The sequence below is a fragment of the Zootoca vivipara genome, chromosome 3 (assembly GCF_965207765.1).
Source record: "Zootoca vivipara chromosome 3, rZooViv2.hap1.1, whole genome shotgun sequence".
Taxonomy (NCBI): domain Eukaryota; kingdom Metazoa; phylum Chordata; class Lepidosauria; order Squamata; family Lacertidae; genus Zootoca; species Zootoca vivipara.
In genome coordinates, this window is record NC_142586.1 from 99,261,100 (window position 1) to 99,283,705 (window position 22,606).

At 42.2% G+C, this 22,606-nt stretch overlaps 1 protein-coding gene across 10 annotated transcripts in view; it reads left to right on the forward strand.

The window, feature by feature from the left end:
- Positions 1 to 554: 554 nt before the first annotated feature.
- The window catches only part of PPM1B (protein phosphatase, Mg2+/Mn2+ dependent 1B), a 44,127-nt gene continuing 22,075 nt past the window's right edge, over positions 555 to 22,606 (forward strand). For 2 of the 10 annotated variants that reach the window (XM_088666751.1, XM_088666749.1), the window contains exons 1-5: positions 555 to 823; positions 6,695 to 6,821; positions 16,998 to 17,134; positions 20,346 to 21,214; positions 21,891 to 22,008. In XM_088666751.1, coding sequence (XP_088522877.1) covers positions 20,369 to 21,214; positions 21,891 to 22,008 — 964 coding nt within the window. In that variant the 5' untranslated portion in view covers positions 555 to 823; positions 6,695 to 6,821; positions 16,998 to 17,134; positions 20,346 to 20,368. Of the gene's footprint in view, positions 824 to 911; positions 1,133 to 6,694; positions 6,822 to 16,997; positions 17,135 to 20,345; positions 21,215 to 21,890; positions 22,009 to 22,606 lie in introns of those variants that run through there. The other 8 variants (XM_035111197.3, XM_035111193.3, XM_088666752.1 and 5 more) reach the window with 6 other exon arrangements.

Sequence of the window (22,606 nt, forward strand, 5' to 3'; positions counted from 1 at the left end):
ATGAAGGACGCGGAAGCTGGAGAAAATAGGCAACTTTCGCAGCCAATAGTAAGAGGGGAACAATGGAGGTGGAGGGGAATAGGAGGAAGTTAGCGTTTGGTAAGAGAAAGGAGTAGGGAGGGGCGGGAGAAGAAGTTAATTGGCACTTACTTCGACCAGTGACATTCCATACTGCATAGCCTATTTTTTTTTTAAAAAATATTGCGCATAGGTGAGGACGGCAAGCTTGGCAGACTTGATTGGCAACGATAACAGCCAATAGGTACAAAGCTAAGACATAGGCGTACACCCAACGGGCATTTGTGGAAATAAGCTGCCGAGTAAGTGGCAAGCGAGCGAACCAATTGACAACCAAGAAGCGAGAAGCTGACAGTTAGAGAACCCAATGGGGATGCGAGCCGAGGGCCGCGCATTGAATGACGGCCTCTGTGGCCAATGGCAGAGGGCTTTTCACCCTTCTCTTTTGCGTGTGCGTGCCGGCAGGACCGAATCCACTTTGAGGCGCTTGTGAAGGGAGGGGGCGCTCTTCCCCTCCCCCCCTCCCGGTGCATTCTGACGTTGCGCGGCGGGGAGGGACGGCCCATTAGCGGCCGCTGGGACGGGGGCTCCCAACATGTCCGTGCTGCTGGCTGCGCTCGGACTGCCACAGCGGGCGACCGCGAAGGGAGAGGCCGTTGCGTGAAGAGGAGGCGGAGGCGGGAGAGACGGCTGCTGCTGCTCCTCGAGCTGTGGCCTAACCTCAACCCTAGTCGGGAGAGACGGAGGCCGCCTGCGCGCGCGGGCAAGGGGGGCTTCTAACCGAGCGGCGAGTTTGCGGCGCCAGGTACAGGCCCAGGCCGGTTCCGCCTGAGGGAAAGCGGGGGAGGGGAAGGGAGGGGAGAGGCTGGCGGCGAGGAGGAGGAGGAGGACGGGGCCTCGTCAGACAGCAGGCCTCGAGCGCGGGTTGGCTGCGGGAGGAGGGCGGGAAGAGGGCGGCTTGGGCTCGGGCCTTCACTCGGGGGTTAGGCCTGCGCTGGCGTTACGGGCGGCATCGGCGGGGGCTTCTGCGTACTGCGTAGTTCGGAGCGGGAGGGGCGAGGCGAGGCGGCCGAGGAGGAATGGCTGGATTTGTGGCTGCGTTGTAAGACTCCGGGTAAGAGGAGGGAGCCGGGAGAAGAGGAGGGGAGCGAGGAGGAGGAGATCCGGCGGTCGTTGGTCGGGGTGGCGGGATGGAAACGGGTGGCTGGGCGGGCGGCAGCGGGGCGTGTGGGGGGGGGAGGGAGAACCTCTTCGTCTCGCGTCTCATGGCAGATCGTGCTGAGTGGGAGGGGAGGGAGGAGCTGCTACTGCTTCTGCTTCGGGCCTCGGTGTGGGATGTTCAATTTGGGATTGGGCGTGGAGTCGGGCTGTTGAAAAAGGAGAGGCCTGAGCTTGATAGGGGAGAGGTTGGGATGCCGACTGGGGAGGGAGGTGGGACGACGACGGCGGTCTTCTCGCCATTGTCTGAGTTAACCCCGGGAAGGAGAGAGGCCTGCATTGACGGCGATCTCCCCATCCCACCCTCTCAAAAATCACTGTCTGTTTAAGTCCCCGTTATTTAGTTCCCGGCCACGATCACAAAACACTCTGCTGTGTTTTCTTTTTTAAAAAAATTCACTCCTCCTTCAGCCTGCTTAAAAAAATAAAAAATGATGTTAGCACCCATGTCCGAACGCCTGAAAGTTTTGGACTTGCTGCAGACCGTTAAGATTAGCTGAAGTGGGCAGATTTTCGTGTTAATGTGATTTCTGCACAGTACAGTATGAGGCTAACCTTTTCCTTTGCGGAAAGGACCTGGCTTTTTGGGTTACCAGTGACATACGTTGGTTATATTTTCGATGCTGACGATGTCAGATGTAGCAATGGGAAGTATCAGTGGGGGATACTTGTGGCTGTAGGTGACTGACCTGGGGTTAAAGTTCTGACTCTGCTTATGAAATATGCTGTCTGATATAGTCTTCACTATTTTCATATAAATAATAGTTACTTATGTGTTAAAAGTGAAAACATAGTATAAATATGTTTTAAGGAAGGCACTCTGTAGGCTTACATCATGTTCCACTTATTTGAAGATGGGTAAAATGAAAGGTGCAAGATTTTGGATTTGGGTCAGGGTTGAAAAACTAGTGTGGATTGAAAATTTGGAGTTGGATTTAAATTATGCTTGGCTATGAGAATTGCTTATGTTAAAGAATGTAGTCCAACCCTACAAGATTAGTAAAAGACTGGAGTAAATTTAAAATGCCCTGAGACTGTGGGCCCTTTGGGGGCTGGGAAATTATCATTGCACTTGTATGCCTTTTTTAGCAGTAGAGGATGGAAGCATCAATTATTGCAGGCCTACAGTAGTTGTATGAATGTTAAGATATTAGGTCAGGAATATGACCTGTGAATCTGTTTATGTGCTTTGTATAGAGAGGTGCATTTCGTACATGGAGCCGTCTTCATGGAAGCTCTCAAACTAGGGAGTAAGCCAAAACACTTAGGTTTTTGTGCAAACATCCTTCATATCGTTGTGAATGTAGGTCCAGTGCTGGATGACTAGAATCCTGTCCCCACAGGATACCATAACCTGGGTGAAGAGTGGGTAAGAAATTGAATAAAGTATAATAGATGGGGACAGGAAGGATGAACTGAGTGCATGTGTCTGTTGGACCTTTTAAACTCTTGTTGTAGGGTTGTTTCGGGTATCTGGCCATATGTAAAACCATCAGTGACAATGAAGCATGTTTCTGGCTTGACCTACATTAGATTGTGACAGGTAGCAAACACTTTTAGACAGTCACATGTGCCGTGGCTTCTACTCAGAAGTTGGGTGCGTGCACAGCTGTTAACACTCTTTTGCTCTTTGCTGGAGGCCTACTTTGAGCAAGGTGGAGGACTAGCTTCCCCTTCCATTGGTATACTGCTAGCACAACCCGTTAAGACATTGACTATCATTCAACACATCAGTTTTCCTACTTGAGTGAACAGTAGCACTTGTACCACTCGGATTTGACCTCAGGGATCCTTTAGTTGCTAATTTTCTACTCTACTGGCTCCCGAAGGGTTAGGACTAGGTTCTAGCATCATGCACTATTTGGTACATGAGGGAATGACTGTGTAACTCACCACAGCTGACCAGACAAGTTTGTTTTAAGAGAATAGCCATGATCCACTTTGCCATGTTGAGCTTTATGTTCCACTGCTTATGTTTTTTAATACTGCGCAGGGCTGAATCTATCATCAGTAGAGGATGCGCCTGGTTGTGTGGAGGCAATTTTTGCTTGACACACTTGATCACCCTAGTCTTAAAGTGGATAATAAACTGCAATAGTAGTAGTAGCAGTAGTAATAGACTGCTCTCTTATTGATCAGATAACAGTATGGAAAATATGTGTTAGCAGTCACTATATGGAAATATGCATTTGGAAAGACAGGAAGTGCAATTTTCCATGGAACAGGAATATTTGGGAAAGGTTGCTAAAGAGGTGAAGACTAGTTTTTAACTAAACAACTTGGCTTTAATGTTCTCAGACCTTTTAATTAATGATGCTGATTAAGAGTGTTCAGCTTAGCCATGGAAAGCCAGGCTCAAATCGCTGCTCATGTCTGGTGGCTTTTGCTAAATTATGGTTTATCAGCTACCTCCCCAGGATTTTAAACACAGTCACTAGCAAACATCTCCCACTTTGTAGATGGTATGGCTCCCACCTTTGCGATTTGTCTCTGTGGTCATGGGCCGCAGGAAACAGGCCCATGGGTTAACACTGCTGGGGTATCTGCTGCTATTCCAGTATTCACCTTCAACTGAAATTGGGTAAGGGTAACAGGCTTAGGCAAAGTTATTTACCAAGCCTGCCTAATCCTTCCCTTTGCTGCCAGCTGTGTACGCCCCCTTCCTCAGTTGCCTATCACTACTACTCTAGATTTCTAGCCATAAATGGATAGGAGAGGCTGTTCTACACAATCATGGTAGCACTGTTGTTTTTTGTTCTATTCTTTTCTATTCTGTGTACTCCTCCCATAATGGAAAGTTGAGAAATATAGGTAGACTAAGCTGCATTGCTTTTTCTACCTGGGAGGAGAGCATTGCAATGGAAGTGAGAATAAAATTCTAACAATTATCCATTTGTGTGGTGCAGTTGATGTCCTGTAAACAAGCAGGTAAGTGGAGATCTGTAGCTATATGTTTAGGCCTGAGTTATCCTAGTGCTGGTTCTTACCTGGGAAATCCTGAAAACTTAGGTCTTACATCTGAGGGTCCAGGATTCATGTGTGTGTTCAGCTGAGTGTGCTTTTTACACCTCAGCCTGGATAGCTCAGTGGGTTAGGGTGTACGGTGGTATCTCTGGTTATGAACTTGATTCATTCCGGAGGTCCGTTCTTAAGCTGAAACTGTTCTTAACATGAGGCGCGCTTTCGCTAATGGCGCCTCCCACTGCTGCCACGCCGCCAGCATGCGACTTCCGTTCACATCCTGGGGCAAAGTTCGCAACTAGGGGCATCTGCTTCCGGGTTAGCGGAGCTCATTACCCAAAGCATTCGTAAGGAGGACGGTACGTAATCCAAGGTTCCACTGTAGTGCTGATAATGCCACGGTTGCTGCATATTTGGGTTGGACTAGATAATCCTCAGGGTCCCTTCCAACTCTTGAATCCATGAACCATCTTGATAATATAGTGGTACCTCGCAAGACGAATGCCCTGCAAGATAATTTTTTCGCAAGACGAATGCATCTTGCGATCTGATGGTGACTCGCAAGACGATTTCGTTTTGCGAAAAATTCCATCTTGTGAATCACTGTTTCCCATAGGAATGCATTGAAATTTAATTAATGCGTTCCTGTGGGCAAAAAAAAGAAATGTCAATGCATTCCTATGGGAAACTGCGATTCGCAAGACTATTTTTTTGCAAAATGAATTGACTCGTGGAACGAATTAAATTCGTCTTGCGAGGCACCACTGTGTGTGAATTTTATATGGATGCATGGATGTGGACAAGAAGAATGTGGCTACTCTCCAGCAATGGAAGTCAATTGCTGTGGAGTTCTGCCAAAGCCTAAGTACTATCTTGACCATTTTAGCGCTTATGAATGTTCTAAGCAGAGGGAAAATTGAAATGGCTCAAAAGCTTGTTTCCTTCCAACCCCTTCCATCCCTCAGCTTTGAACCCTAACATACATTTTCTCTCCTCCCAACCACTTCAAATCTTCTTTACTTAGTGACCAATGTTAAGGGTGAAGTTATTTTTAGCTCCATGTTTAATAAATTTTGTACTTCATCTGTATACTTTAAAAGCACTGCCAATTTCTCAGAGCCTAAGTATCAGTTTTAATTCAGTGTTGATTAATATTATTCATTGAAAGCTACTGAAAGTAGATGACCCATTGTTCAGTCATCCCTCTTTAATCTATGCAGTCTTTGCTTGATTTTTATGGTTGAAATTGAGATTGCAAGCTCCTTGGTGTAGAGACCTGTGTCTTGCTAACATTACTCTATAAAGCACAATATGCTTTGGATTATAAATAATAGAAATACCTTCCAGTGTTTCAAAGAGGTTCAGGCTTTGGCAAGTCTTCATGTGAAATAAGTTGTGTAATGAATGCATGACATACAATACCTAGTAAATGTACCAGTTGAAATCTTTAGTGGACTAGTAAATACATTTGCATAAGTAGCTTATGTATAAAGTAGGCCAGAAATATGACAGATTCTGTGGTCCTTTGGTGATTTCAGTTGACCACTTACAGTGTGATATTTATCCTCATGGTGAGGAAAGTGCTTTGTGGTTCTGTTATTCTGCTTTCCATGTGTTAATAATGCTTGCATTACAGCTTGGTCAGATGCTAAACAAATTCAGTTTACCATGTAGTTGCAGCCATGATACAATAAATGGTAAATGAGAACACTACGTGTAGTAGTTTGAGAGTAGAGGTGAGCTTTGAATAAAATGTATGCTAAATATATTAATAGGAATTGGACAGTTGGGAAGGTAGGTAAAAGGTAAAAGCCTGTTTTTCTCATATTCATAAAGTTTTAGCCTGCATATTAAGAAGCATTTTCAAATATTGAGACACTTGGCCACATGTTGAAATTTGGCTACATACTAGGGAGCAATATGGCACAGGATTTGACTTGAAATATGAGATCGCAGCAATAATAAAATTCTATGTATTTATAGCCATAGGCCTAGCTTGCACATAATACTTAGCTATGATTTGTTTAACAAACCACTAGTTAATCACAAATTGTCAAACAAACCCGATTCTCCAAAGTCTGATTTGTTGTCTGCCTCCTATTGCCTCATGCCTTTGTAGGTTGGGGTTTGAGTTGGGGTGACCATGCTTAAAGAAGGATGTTAGGTTCATGCATAACACTAGGCTATAGTTAAAGCAAGCCATAAGTCAGCAACAGACTGTGGCTGCAGATCTCGTAACAAGCTATAATTTAGCAGTACAGTATGTGTTAACCAGGCCATATTCTGTATTTGAACAATATTTCTGAGAATTGTATATGAAACTTTGTATAGAAGAACGGTTAAATTAACTGAGTTGCATGGAACAGTTCTCTAAATGTGTGTGTTGGGTGGAATGATTTTTCTGCTGATCTTTGTTAATATATTTATAACCCACCTTTCCAGCGAGAAGCTCAAGCTGATATATATGGCTCTTCCCATCTCCATTTTATCCTTGCAGCAACCCAGTGAGGTAGGCTTAGCTAAGAAAAGGTGGCTGGTCTGAAGTTACCCATTGAGCTTTATGGCTGATTGGAAATTTGAACTTGGATCTTCTACGCCCTAGTCTAACTGGCCCTACCCCACTGGTAGGTTGTTTTCCAATGTCTGGTAACAGGCTGGCATTTAATTCATAGCTAGCTAGTTAAAGGCGGCAGCGGGGGGGGGGGAGGAATCCAATCTTCTCTTTAAAGATTGCCTCTTGTTGAAATCTTCTGCAGGCTCTTTGTCTTTTACCTCTCACCAATGTTCAGCTTCATTCTAGATTGTGTGATAAAGAGTCAGTTGTGGTATTTTCTAATATGGCAGATGTACTACTATTTTGGGACACAGGTGGCGCTGTGGGTTAAACCACAGGTTCTAGGGCTTGCTGATCAGAAGGTCGGCGGTTTGAATCCCTATGACGGGGTGAGGTCCCATTGCTCGGTCCTAGCTTCTGCCCACCTAGCTGTTTGAAAGCACATCAAAGTGCAAGTAGATAAATAGGGACCGCTCCGGTGGGAAGGTAAACAGCGTTTCCGTGCGCTGCTCTGGTTCGCCAGAAGCAGCTTTGTCATGCTGGCTACATGACCCGGAAGCTGTCTGCGGACAAACGCCGGCTCCCTCGGCCTATAAAGCCCCAGAGTCGGACATGACTGGACCTTGTAGTCAAGGGCCCCTTTACCTTTTTACTACTATTTTAGCACTCCTCAGCCTTCTAACCTATGATAGAATGTGGAGTCTGAACATAAAAATTTATAGCAGCTAGGATATCTATGTGACCTAAGAGGTTAAAATGATGGAGTCTAAAGAAGGAGAATAATATTAATAATAGCAAAACAAGGGATTTTGTGAAGAATTTGGCACAATTGAAAACATATGAGATATACTCTTGACTGTATTTGGGTTATTATGATTGTAAAACCTTCTGACTATATAAAATTAATAATAAAAAAGAAAATATTTTTTTTGGGGGGGGATCCATAGCAGCTAACATCTCATACAGTTTGCAAATAGAGTCCCCAAGTTCTGACTTCTTAACTAATTATTGCCTTATATAGGATCTTGCTCCAAGTGTTCCAGCCACTTACTGGATTGTGCCAATAGTTTTGTTGTGAAATAGTCTTCTACTGTTCCTTTAATAATGCTAAATCATTGTCCGTCTCTTCCCCAAGCTCATAGTGGCCTAGCTTCTGCTGTGCCGTAACTCCTGGTAAACCTGCTTATTGCTCTCTTCAGCTTCACCATGTGAAAGCTTTGAAAGCCAGCTTTATTTGTAAATGTGGTTTTTGAAAATAACCTTAACAGTAAAGTATAGCAAATGAGGTGTGGACCAGATGTGTTCATAGACTTAAATATCAGAATATAATTTGGGTTAATCTGTCCCAAATTGCTTGGAATAAGCTTTGTTTGAAAAAAATATATTTTTTTGTTACACAACGCCAATTTAATCAATTTCCAAGTCAAGGAAAATAATTGTATTTTTCCTTACACTGTCCTTGTTCAGCTATCTGCATTACTGAATTTGTAATACAGTGGTACCTCGACATACGAACAACTTGACATACAAATTTTTCAAGTTACAAAGGGGAAAAATGGGGGCGCACTTACGAATTTCTTCGACTTGCGATCAGGCCCTCACTGCCTCCGCCGCTGCCCCAGCTGCGTCTGCCGGCCTCGCTTGGGATCGGGCCCTCGCCGGCTCCGCTGCCGCCGCTGCTGCAAGGCAGGCCTTCTGCCGGCCTTGTGCAGGATCGGGCCCTCGCCGGCTCCGCTGCCGCCACAAGGCCAGCCTGCCAGCCTCGCACGGGATCAGGCCCTCGCCAGCTCCGCTGCTGCTGCAAGGATCGGGCCCTCTGCCAGCTTTGTGCGGGATCGGGCCCTTGCCGGTTTCCCACCGCCCACGCTACCTCGTCACCTCCGCCGTCGGCCTCCGCGGGATCGGGCCCTTGCCGGCTCCACTGCCGCCGCTGGCCTCCCGCCGGCGAACTGTGCTACCTCGCCGCCTCCAACGTCGGCCGCCCGCGCTACCTCAACTCCTCCATCGCTGGCCTCCCGCCAACCGCGCTACCTTGTTGCCTCCGCCGCTGGCCTCCCGCCGCCCGCGCTACCTGCACATCGGCCCTATGGCCGGATCGGGCCCTTGCTGCCGCCGCTGCTCGACCAGCCTTCTGCAGCCCTACACTCGCTGCCCCTTGCGGGCCTCTTGCCTGCCATTAAGGTGCCTTTTTAAAGGCTCCGGAACAAATTAATACGTTTCGAATGCATTCCTATGGGGAACATCGTTTCTACTTATGAATGTTTCAACATACGAATGTGCCTTCGGAACGGGTTAAATTCGTAAGTCGAGGGACCACTGTATTGTTATATATCTCTGATGTTTTGGATTATTTGAGTACTGTTTATGCCAACTCCCTTACCTACCCAGAGATGATTTTTGCAACTGTATGAGTTCTGATATGAACTCTAAAGTGACATCACAAGGACATTTCTCTTTGCTTAAGTGAGTGAGAGAGAGAAAAAGTCAGGTCTGTACTGTCAGTTCAAGAGAAGGGAATATTTTGGCACACAGAGACTAGGTGAGAACTAGAACAGCAGTTGGGTCTCTAATAGGTTGGGAAATTGAGGATTTGACTGCTTCCAATTATACTGCATACTGTCGTGTAGTGACATTTACATAAAATACTGCATGTTTCCTGGCTGGCCCTTTGCCTACTATAGGCATCACCCTGTATACAGACTTTGGGCTACTTTATCATTTACCTAATGTAGATGACAATGCATCATTTTATTGTGATCCTGTTTCTGATAATGCTGCTGTCTATTTAAAGGGTTTTGTGAAAGCTCATAATGCAGGTTAAAAAATGCAAATTAAATATGTAGCTTAGTAACGACAGTAGTATGTTAATAAATGTGTATTAATAAACACTTGGGTGTACTGAAATCAAAAAAGTCAGTGTATATTCAATGCATGGATCTGGGACAGCTTATGCTGCAAATAATTAGTCAGGTTTATAAACGTACAGTGGTACGTCGGGTTAAGTACTTATCTGGTTCCGGGGTGCCATTTGCACCCCAAAAAGTACTTCATCCGAGCGGCAATAGCGCCCGTGCGCTAATCGCCGATAGAGTGCTTCTGCGCATGCAGCGGGACCCTGAAGCGTGGAGTACTTAAACTGAAAGTACTCAAACTGAAGCGTACTTAACCCAAGGTATGACTGTACTCTAAAGTGTGGCAAGCATCCAAAGAACATGTGCAGGGGCTTTGGAGGCACTTGAGAAAAGTAAGCTTGTGGTTGCTTCTGAGTACAATAGAGCTCAATTTATTGTATATACTATTAAGTCAAAATAACTATTTTAATTTTGAAATGACAATTATAACTTATTTTTTAACACCAACACTTCAAACCTGCATAATCGCAGGTAGGTGGCTATTTAGCCAAAATAGCACCATCCATTCACAACAGGAGAGATCAGCAGGCTTGGGGGAATTTGAAGAAATAAAACCTGCACCAAAAGTCTAGGAAAAAAATTGAAAATTTGAAACTCTAGAAGAAAAATCTCAAAAGGGTCCAATGAGGACTGAGCCACAGAAGACTGACTGGCTGGAAGAAGGGAAGTGGGTGGACTGGTGATCTTTTTAAAGATGCTGTATTTCTGAGTGAAGGGTATGGTAGGAAAGGATCTGTATGCTTCCAGATCAATCTAAGTAAAATTTTACCGGTAGATATGTTGTGGTCACAAGTTACTAGACCTGTGAAGTGAAATTTTTTCATCCCACCCCTTTTTCTTAAAAACTTAATCAAAACCCACTACTTGAGTTTGTGCTGGAATGAGGGGATCTAAAAGTCTCTTAGAAATCAAATCTCTGCTTGGCGCCAAAAAAAAAAGGATAAACACTTATTGCATGTTGAAACACCACCACTAAAAGGAATAATTAAGTAATAGATTTATATTTACAGTATCTGAATGAAGAACATAAATAAAATACGGAACACATGCATCCTCCTGGCTCTGATTCTGTATTTAACGTAATCACAGAAGTGGATAGTCAGTAACCTTGTATGTTTTGATTGGGTCCATAGGGTGTTCCCACTGTACCACTCGCTTTTCTTCCTAACAACAGAACTCAGATTCTCTGATAAAAAGATAACCTTGCAGGTCTCTCCCTTTCCTTTAACATCAGAAATTGACTAATTTTCCATCATATTCCAGTAGTCTTTGCAACTAGAACTGTTCTGAATGGATATGTGGCTCAGCCACTTCTCTCTAAGAAAATACTGGGAGGATTTGCATATTAACTAGGTGCTAGTCCTATGTTGAAGAGACACAGGTGGCACTGTGGGTTAAACAACAGAGCCTAGGGCTTGCTGATCAGAAGGTCGGTGGTTTGAATCCCTGCGACGGGGTGAGCTCCCGTTGCTCGGTCCTGCCCACGCTGTTCGAAAGCACGCCAAAGTGCAAGTAGATAAATAGGTACTGCTACAGCGGGAAGCTAAACAGCATTTCCGTGTGCTGCTCTGGTTCTCCAGAAGCAGCTTTGTCATGCTGGCCACATGACCTGGAAGCTGTACGCCGGCTCCCTTGGCAAGATGAGCGCCGCAACCCCAGAGTCGGTCACGACTGGACCTAATGGTCAGGGGTCCCTTTACCTTTACTTTTTAGCAGTTGAATCTAGGAGGGGTGCTTCTGGCTAACTTCGGTGCATAAGTAGAGTAAGGTAAAGGTAAAGGGACCCCTGACCATTAGGTCCAGTCGTGACCGACTCGGGTTTTGTGCTCATCGCATTATTGGCCGAGGGAGCCGGCGTATAGCTTCCAGGTCATGTGGCCAGCATGACAAACCCGCTTCTGGCAAACCAGAGCAGCACATGGAAACACCGTTTACCTTCCCGCTATAGCGGTTCCTATTTATCTACTTGCATTTTGATGTGCTTTCAAACTGCTAGGTTGGCAAGAGCTGGGACCAAGCAACGGGAGCTCACCCCGTCACAGGGATTCGAACCACCGACCTTCTGATCAGCAAGCCCTAGGCTCAGTGGTTTAGCCCACAGCGCCACCTGGGTCCCGCATAAGTAGAGTACTTGGGTCAAATTCCACCCCCACCCCAGATAAGAACTTTACAAAGATTGCTTGTTAGGTGAAAGGTCATTTCAACACATGGACAATTTTCTAGCACTGTCCGTTTGAAGTTGGATTTTCTGTACTAAACAGTAGCAAACAAGGATTGAACAGCTGCAGTAAAAAATAAAAAGGGGGGAGAGGAGTTCACTGAACTCTTAGAATTTCTCCAAATTTTCTGACACGGTACTTTTTCTTATCTGTCTATTGAAAACTTCTTGCCTTAGACCACTGTATCCTTTCTCTGGGCTATATTATTGAGCACTGGGCCCAAATTGTAAGCTGATCCGGAAAGTCATATTAAAGAGTTTCATGAAATTTAAAAGGAGCTCTTTTGGTGGTGTTATATTAATCACTTGTTGAATTTCCATTATAAGATATTTTGCCTTTTTAATAGCCAATTGAATTCTCCTTGTGCTGGTCCTTATATAGCCAAAACGGCACCATCTGCATATAAGAGGGGGATTCCTAAAGTTTGAAGAATTGCAGTTTTTTAAAATGAAAAAAGCAGCACACATTTGGCTTGAAATTGTAAATCATAGTATTATGGAAGCATAGTGGTATCAGTGGTATCTGGATGATGGGTTCAAGCCCTCAGTCAGTCATGAAGGTTACTGCATGACTTTTGGCCTGTCACTGTTACTTGGCCTAGTGTTAGCGGAGGTGCTATGTATGTACAACAACAAATTTTAGTGGAAAGATTCTGGGTTATGAATAGATTGAAATCTTACTATTTCACATGTTTCTCCAGCAGAGAAGATAAAACTGAAACCATTTCAGCAACACCTTACTTTAGGTGTGATTACACCTGTAATCACTATTCCTAAAGAGAAACAATGTTTGAAGTAAATTTTTAATGAGATAACCTCGACAGTGCTGCTATTCAGTTTATTTAAAACCTGACATGGTTCTCGTTGTCAGAGCTCTCCTTTCAAGATGCCATGACATAAGGCTAAATCACTCTGCAGACCTAGAGCTGTAGTTGTGCAAGGTGTGTGAGGGGGGAAACAGAATGTGGAGAATGGACACCTATGATGAAAAGATGCTAATCATAAAGGACCTGCTCAAGGCAACAAATAGTTGAGGATGATAGTTGTAGAGTGCAGCTAGTGTTACACTTATTTTCTCAGATTCTTCACAGATCCCCCCCCAAAAAAAATCTGGGTTCATGTACCAGGAGCTGCACAGTAGCTAGAGTTAAAGATGACAGCACAAAGAACCAAAGTTAGAGTTTGCAGGGATAGAGGATGAGAACTCTTGTCTCCTTAATTGAGCTACCAGCAGTGGTTTCCCTATAGATGACCCATAGTTAAATCATGTGAATTATAGGACTCACGTAAAACTGCATGCACTTAGGAAATGAATTGGAAGTGCATCTACTCTTGGCCCTGGCCTCTGGCCCCATATGCACTGCTGGTTAAATGCCAATAACTCCTTTATATTGTGTTGGGGGTACAGCCAGAAAACCCGTGGCAGGTCACACAATTGCTGGAACCAGATCCTAGCCAGCAATCTGTGTGAAAGATAGTTGTCTCTGGCAGTTTTCTCAGTAGGTACAGTGGTACCTCGGTTTACGAACACAATTGGTTCCGGAAGTCTGTACTTAACCTGAAGCGTACTTAACCTGAAGCGAACTTTCCCATTGAAAGTAATGGAAAGTGGATTAATCCGTTCCAGACAGTCCGTGGAGTACTTAAACTGAAGCGTACTTAACCTGAAGCGAACTTTCCCATTGAAAGTAATGGAAAGTGGTTTAATCCGTTCCAGACAGGTCTGCGGAGTACTTAAACTGAAAATACTCAAACCGAGGCGTACTTAAACCGAGGTATGTCTGTAAATCCTTAAGCTTCAGGTGAGGTTAGGATACAAATAGAATATGGGTTGGGAGTCTAGGGGCTTGTAGAATCAGGACCTATCCTGAGGAAGAACAATTATGTGCTGATTGTTCCAGTATGCTAATTGATGGGCATAGCTATTAAGTTTAATCCCTTCTTTCACTATAGTCAGGCACCCAGTTATGAGGAAAGCTTATTTGGAGAACCTCTGGTCTTCTAGATGTTTTACTCCAACTCCCATAATCCCCAGCCAGCATGGCTGATGGGCAAGAATGTAATCCACCAGCATTCAGAGCAGGGGCCATCAACCTGTTTATCGGTGGGCACATTTAGGTGAGTGCTGTGGACAGCACTCCTCCTGGTCAGTTGTTTCTCCCAATTAGTGCCACCTCAAACTTCACTTTTTCAAGGGATCTCTGATCCAGTAGAAATAATCTGAACCTTGAAGAACATAAACCTGAAATAGGGTTACTCTTCCAACTTCCTCCTTCAGCTCTGTCTACTTTTCAAGGGAGAAAAGAGTAAGCACCCTTACCACCAAAGGGGAAGTTGGAAGGGGATGTTCTCTCAGAAGCTTTGGTAGGTACCAGGGAAGGACTTCAAGAACATCATTGGAGTTAACTAATGTCTCCTTGAGAGATGGAGTTCTAAAGAAGGCAGTGGTGAAGCCACGGTTAGAGCTGTTCAGTGGTGGAACAGACTCCCATGAGAGATGGTGGACTCTCCTTCCATGGAGATTTTAAACAGTGGTTGGATGGCCATCTGTCATGGATGCTTTAGCTGCAATTCCTGTAGCTGAGATTCACTGCGTTCCTGCATTGTAAGGAGTTGGACTAGATGACCCTTGGGACCCTTCCAACTCTGATTCTATGATTCCTTAATCTAGGAGCGTTAATCATGGACACTTAAGCATGCTGTTGTTCAGCAAAGTAGTAGTTGGACAACTCAAACTAGTGCTTGGATTATACTGATTATTTGGACCCTTTGCAGTAAGATTCAGACCTAGTTTTGGGACAAGGTCCACCTTAGTTGCCAAGGGAAGGAGTATGTGTGGGTAGGGAAGTATGACACTATTAGTTTTTTGGACACCTGCTTGTTTTCAGTACCATTAACCACGGTATCCTTTTGGACTAGTTCTCAGGATTAGAACTGAACACATGGTATTGTGGCTGTTCTGATCCTTCCAGAATCAGATGGTGGTGCTGATATACTTCTGTTCCACCCCTTGGCCATTGAGGTACTTCATTGTTTTTTCTTGTCCCCCATGTGGGTACAGGGCAAACTCAAGAGGGAGCAGATTTCTGATCCTACCAGAAGAAATAATCCTGCAGCTGCTATAGTCATTGTCTTCTCTTTTAACATTAAGGCCAGGAAAAGAGCATGCAAAAAGTCTGCCCAAGTGCAGCATTGTGTTTTCCCATATGAGGAAAACTCTGTTGCATTGTGGCAGTTGTGATAGGGGGTGGAGAGTCATGTGAGGAAATGGATACAGAAGCAGATACTCCCCCAACATTTTTTGTAAATGAAAGTTACAGTCCAAAATATTCTTAGAACGCTATGTTGGGCAAGTCTTCATTTTTTATGAATGGCAGTGCATGGGAAAGCTACACATTATTAACTCCAAGACTTTCCCTCACTTAATGTATCCAGTCATACTTGACATTGTGCAGTATATTTTACTAGTATCTCCAATTCATTGGATGGGTTCAAAACAAATATAGAATCCCTGTTGATGCCAAATCCAGATCTTAAGGATTATAAATAGGCGATAGGCAGTGAAGAACAAGATAGCATTTAAACTGCTTATAGCGGCTTTCCTTCAACAAAAGTCAACTTCTAATATTTTGCTGAAGTTGGAATAATTAACTCTTTAAAACTGGTTCCTTTAAGTCTCTCCTGTGTATGTTCATGGCCAGGGACCACTGTGTCAAATTGTTATTGATGTTTGATACAATGATTCATATTGTCTAAATCTACAACTTCTGACAATTCCTGAATACAGGTATATCCATATTTTAAAATCAGTGCTACATGATATAAGTGTTGAAACCATTTAGTCAGTGTTCCTTCACTTTTTCTGTTATTAATAAGAGATGAATATTTGATATGGGCTTCATAGACTGGTAAAGATGCAAGATTGTAAAATGTATTTTCTTGTACCCACATAAATTTAAGCACAATTAACCATTAACTGCATGTGTTTTCTTTTTAAAACCAGCAAGTGCATATTTATGGAAAGTGCACATTTTGGGAATTATATAGAAATATCTTTTAGAACCCCAGAGGTAGTTGCATAATGTTGCAAAAAATTACCATGTTACTTTACAATCACTAGTCTAACTTTGTTCATAAAACAGTTGTAGAAATAGTTCCAATGGTTCAGCAAGACAGGAGTAACATATTTCTCTTCACTATAATTGTATAGTTGCAGAAGTCCGAATATGTGTTGCCAGGAGCCCATAGAGTTTGACAAGATAAACTGTCTTCATAATTCCCATGTTTTATGGGCCGGAGACTTGATTTCTGAACTTCCATGGCTACTCTGCAGCCTCTGGGAATCCATGGCCAACTACTCTGAACTGTTTTTCAAGTTTATCTTGTCAAGTTTGTTTTGTACTTATTTATTTACAGGATTAAAAGAAAAGGCTATCCTCAACCCTCAATACTAGTTCCAATCTACCGTAGCAGCCTTGTCTAAACAGTGTTCAGATTATTAGGAATGGGGTCTTCTCAACAGCCGCTAGATGATTTGTTTCCATAAGTCTAGTGCCAAAATGCTTGAACTAGTCAATGAAGGAAATTTTCAGGCTTTATTGTAGAGTAAAGCAACCCTGTAAGTGGTTGTTTTATAGAGCAAATACAGTGGGACCTCGACTTAAGAACTACTCGACATCCGACGTTTTCAACTAACGAGCGGAAAAAGTGGCCAGGCGCTTACGATTTTTTTGACATCCAAACGGAAAACCTGTTCGCGGCTAGATGCGGTTTCCTCAACTTAACAAATGTTTCCGTTTCCAATGCATTCCTATGGGAAACCGCTTTTCCTATGGGAAACTCGACTTGCGAAGTTTTCGACCTACGAGTGTGCATTCGGAACGGATTAAATTCGTAAGTCAAGGTCCCACTGTAGAGTTCTGACTGTTTGACAGACTTTTCTAAAGCTCAGCATTATGTTAAGCACAGTATAAATGGATAAACAATTCCTGGTTTCGTATGTGTTTCTGAAGCATGTACTATAAGAAGAGTGACATAAGGCATTTTACTACATTCTTAGTTTCCTGGTTTCGTTGTATAAACTAGAGGTACTAATTACTACTACTTTTTCTCTTAGGAAATTACGAGTTAAAATAAATGTTGCATCCTGCATTATCTGAAGTCTTTCAAGCTTAATCAGTTCCTGTTGGCTGAAGGAATGTAAACCCTAAGGTTTTAGATCTGTGCAAAAATTGGCAGAGCTGCAGTTGACAGGTAAACACTGTTTTTACCGTAGACGCAGTGCAATGAAACACATAATTGGTCTCGCTACATGTTGGAACCGTATTAATTAATAGCATTTATTTGTTTAGAACAGATACCTGATAAAAAAATCAATTCCCTTATCCATTATATCTGTGAGCCTTCATTTTCAGGCTGTTAAATCATAGCTGCCAAGTTATCCCTTTTTTAAAGGGATTTTCCCTTATGCTGAATAGGCTTCCTCGCGAGAAAAGGGAAAACTTGGCAGCTATGTGTTAAATGGAGGTCAGCTAGTAGTATGCCTTTAGTAGTAGCTTACAATTGCTGTAATCAAATATAGGAAATCAAATGAAAAGGTTCCAAGAGCTCTGGCCAGGTAGTAGATTAATTTTTAGAAAGTTTTAAGTTGAGAATAATAAGACAAATTCCAGTAGCAATCCAGTTTTTAGAAAACCAGGACAAGGCCCTGTTTAGGTTTATTCTTCATTCGAGCTGATGAGAAATAAACCTTGTCCTGGATTTCTAAAAACTGGATTGCTACTGGAATTTGTCTTATTATTCTCAACTTAAGACTTTCTAAAAAATAATATACTACCTGGCCAGAGCTCTTGGAACCTTTCCTCAACTCTCCAAGGACTCCAATTTATTTAGTAATCAAATATAGGGCACCATTAGCTGGCTTGTGACACATTTAAGTATAATCTCTTACATACATATATTCATTATGAAGTTGCCCAGCACTGCTTCAGAGATTTTTTCATGTCTTATTCCTGTGCACTACAAATCCTGTTCCCTAGAGCTAGAGTTGGCAGTTCCAGGCAGCAAGCAATTCCTGGATTTAGATTATCAGAAATGTTGAAAAGAAATAAAATACGGTAAAAATGTACTTGCAGACATTTGTATATCCAAATGTCTATGGCTATGCTCTGCCTACACTGTCAGAGGCAATATGCCTCTGGATACCAGTTATTGGGATTTTCAGGTGGGTAGAGTGCTGTTGCACTAAAAGTCCTGATTGCAGAGGCATTTCATTTCCTCTGTGATAACAGGTTTCTAGACTAGTTGGGCCATTAGCCTGATTCAAGAGTATCTTCTTATACTATTATCTAGATCCATGCTACATTGTTAAATTGTTTGTGCTCTCATAATCCAGTGACCTCCAGTGTGGGTGCCACTATTGGCCATATGCTTCATGGTATGAGGCCAGAACTGTTGGAAGACTCATCCCACATACACTGTAGCCCAGTAGAATTGATAACAAGTTGCAATATATAACTTGATTGTGGTAGCCTTTCAAATTGCGATTACTTCTCTAAAGTTTTATTGATACTCAACTTGCTGAATAAGATAGTTGGCAAAATTCTCTCCATTATTCAGAGTCATTAATGAAACTTCAGACTTGCTCCTCTAAAGCATTGTTTGCCATTGTATCTGAACTGAAAAGTTGTGATTTTCCTTTGACCTCCAAAGCAGTCCTTAGTTTGGAGGGCAAGGGAAATCAATTTGCTGGTTCAGGTAGAATGGTAAATTGGTTTGCCTAAAAAACAAAAGGAACCAACAAAGCAGACCATGTAGCTTGTTGGCATGATAAAGCTTGTTGGCATGAGGCTCATTCCCCAACAACAAACCAGATTATGTGTGAAATGACTCGTTGGTACTAGCTCACAGTTACCTGTTCATAAATGAAAGTAATAGCTTACCTCATATATGTGTTCTGAACTGAAATGCTTACATTTTGCACATAAGCAATCCTACTGTATATAAATGAAGCACAACTAAAATATTTTTGAAGCTTTCTGAAGTGTATTTTAATCCTGAACGGTAGTGATCCTTTCCCAAAGATTTCATTCTAAAGCTGCCTGACTCTTAATATATTAGTCGTGGGGTGTGTTGTTACAAGGACCCTTTTGAAATTGTGCTATTATTCCTCTGCATCACTGGTTCATGGAATGTAGCAAATGCTACCTACTTTATGTTGTGTTAAGGTAAAATAGATGTTTCAGCATACAATTTTATCACTTGTGGTTGTGTAGGGTAACAAAAGACTTTTGGGAGATGTGTACTCAAGAAAATGTTTAAAAGCATGTTTCCCAAGAACCCAGAAGCTTTTCTTCGGGGAATAATAATGGCAGAAATCCCCCCCAAAACAAATTAACTTACGGATGTATTTAACAACAGCTGCCCAAATTTTAATTGCACAAAAATGTAGAACAGATACTGTCCCATCAAGAGAAGAATGGCATCTCAAAATACTAGAATATATAAAATTAGCCAGTATGACAAGCAGATTAATAAATAAAGATAAGAGGGCTGGATATTATATACAGATTATATGGAAAAGTATTATAACAAGAAAATAATCATAACAGGTTGAAAAAACACTCAGCAGTATATGTTACAATATGAGATTACGTAGGATAATGAAAATAATTTAGAAGAGTAAGAAAATGCAGTTAAAAGGTCAGATAGGAAACCATGGAAAGAGTGGAAGGGAATTAAAAGTAAAGATATATAGAATTTAAATAACTTGAAAGATTGTAGTTATGCTATTATTACTACTTGTTCATGTTTTACGGTATATTTATGCAATTGTTTTTCTTACCATTTTGTGCATGACTGTAACATAGCGTGTGTTCTCAGCGAGATATAAAAGAAAAGCAAATAAGATTTAAAAGAAAAAGAAAAAAAGATGTGTCAACATACATTGTAGATGTACATGAAGCAAAAGCTGCTTTTTAAATTGTAGCTTGGCCTGGTTGCGAGGAACATAAGATTCTGTGTTTATGTTGGAAGACCTTTTATTTTATTTTTTACTTTGTTTTTTCTTTGTGTTAACATTTCAGTACAAAGGAATTAATCAAACATCTGTATGCTAGTGTAGGCCATGGAAGCTCTGGTTTAGAATGGTATAGCACCATTGTAATCAATAAATTTCTGTAATCCATCTATATAATGGGTGCATTTAATTGGTAAACGACATACAATTTTAATTCAAGGAAGGAAGCCATGAGGTCTGCAGGAGTAGATTGCTTTCATACTACTTAAAAGAAAAGGATAAGGACAATAAACAGCAGATATTAGTAGTCTTTCTGTCTGCCATGACAATCCATTGTTCACCATAGTTTTGGCAGCCATGGTCAGATTGTATTGAATGATTCAAACAGTTCTTTGCATGATTTCTAGTTGATACTACTTGTATTGATGGTCAAATTTTGTTTTGCAGATTTCTTTGCAAATTAGATAAACATGGGTGCGTTTTTGGATAAACCAAAAACTGAGAAGCATAATGCTCATGGGGCAGGAAATGGGCTCCGCTATGGCCTCAGCAGTATGCAAGGATGGAGAGTGGAAATGGAAGATGCTCACACAGCTGTTGTAGGAATTCCTCATGGTTTAGAGGACTGGTCCTTTTTTGCTGTTTATGATGGTCATGCAGGATCTCGTGTGGCAAATTACTGCTCAAACCACTTATTAGAACACATCACTAGCAATGAAGACTTCAGGGGAACAGAACAGCCCGGCTCGGCTCTTGAACCTTCAGTGGAAAATGTAAAGAGTGGAATCAGAACTGGCTTTTTGAAAATTGATGAGTACATGCGCAATTTTTCAGACCTCAGAAATGGCATGGACAGGAGTGGCTCAACAGCAGTGGGAGTTATGATTTCACCTGAGCACATTTACTTTATCAACTGTGGAGACTCACGTGCTGTTCTCTATAGGAATGGACAAGTCTGCTTCTCAACACAGGATCACAAGCCTTGCAATCCAAGGGAGAAAGAGCGAATCCAGAATGCAGGAGGGAGTGTCATGATCCAGCGTGTTAATGGCTCGTTAGCAGTTTCTCGTGCTCTGGGGGACTATGACTACAAATGTGTGGATGGCAAAGGTCCTACAGAACAACTTGTTTCTCCGGAACCTGAGGTTTATGAAATTGTAAGAGCAGAAGAAGATGAGTTTATTGTCTTGGCTTGTGATGGAATCTGGGATGTAATGAGCAATGAGGAGCTCTGTGAATTTGTTAAGTCTAGGCTTGAAGTATCGGATGATCTGGAAAAAGTGTGCAATTGGGTAGTGGATACTTGTTTACACAAGGTATGCAACTTACTCTTTCTCTCCAAATAATTGAATAAAGTTTTTTATCTTTTTTTGCAAAATAAGAAAACTTACTCTAGTAAAATAGCATTGAAAGGATAGTTTCCCAGTAAAGAATGAGCCAGTGCAAATTCATGCAATTGCAAGCTTGTTAGGAGATCACCAGCTATTGGATTTATTATTTTGAAGGAGGATTGATAAAATCCAACTTCAGTAGTGCAGCTTAGTACACTTGAAAATGATCATTTTTGACAGCATTTCTCAGTATTCAGAAGGTGAATGCAGAAGGCTTGGATTGCCAGACTGTTCAGAATTGAGCAGTTTTTTCCTTGAGTATCCTGAAACATTTTTAAATGAACTTTGATTATCAATATATTAAAAGGGATGTCAATGAATGGTGCAGCATTTCTTTTCTACTAATGGTTGTGCAAATTAAAGTGGAAATAGATGTCAAGGAATAAAGTAAAATACATTGTTAACCACAATAGGTCACACAAGAAACATATGTTTAGGAACATATAGTTACTTAAACAAAATCTGAGCGTAAGGAATGTATGTCAAACCAGTAGTATTTAAGATTTTTAAAAATTTACACTGAATAATCAGGTGGTCTGAAGTTGTGAAAGAGAGAAGCTAAATCTCAAATATGTACTATTTTTTTCCTCCCAAAATATAGGGAAGTCGTGATAACATGAGTATTGTTCTAGTTTGCTTTTCAAATGCTCCTAAGGTCTCAGATGATGCAGTGAAAAGAGATGCAGAATTGGATAAGCACTTGGAATCACGGGTGGAAGGTAAGAAATTGCATTCTGAATTAGAAGCTTCCTTTAGTTGGTGACGCACACACCCAAGCTCCCAGAAGCAACTAAAGAGCTTCCGTCAAAACTTTGCTGGAGTATAGCACCAGTACAGCTAAAGAGAATTTTTGGTCATAAATGTACATCTGAACCACAGGAATCCAGAGAGTAACCCAGTGTAATTGCTGGTGTTTTTGTCTGGGCTTGTACAGATAGTTCAGCTCCAAAATTCAGTTTCTTATTTGAAGAATATGCATTATCTTGCAAATCTGCCCACTGGCCAATTATTAGTAGTGCAAGGTGTTAACGTTTTAAACATGGTACAATTTCTACTATCGTGCCAGCAGATGCAATGGGACTTCTTCTCTTCCCCCTTCCGCACCTCTCTCCCCCCCCCCCCCATCTTCTTCAGAGAGTCCTCTAATCCTCAAGCAGATTTTTAGGGTGCACAGGGGGAAGGGGCTGCCAGAAAGAGGGAGGGAAAGTCCCGTTGCTCTTGGACCAACCCATTGGGTGCCACTCATATTGTAAAGTTAGGAATGTTAGCTCATCTTTGAGTAAAACATAATCTCTTACTAAGCATAGCAAATTCTTT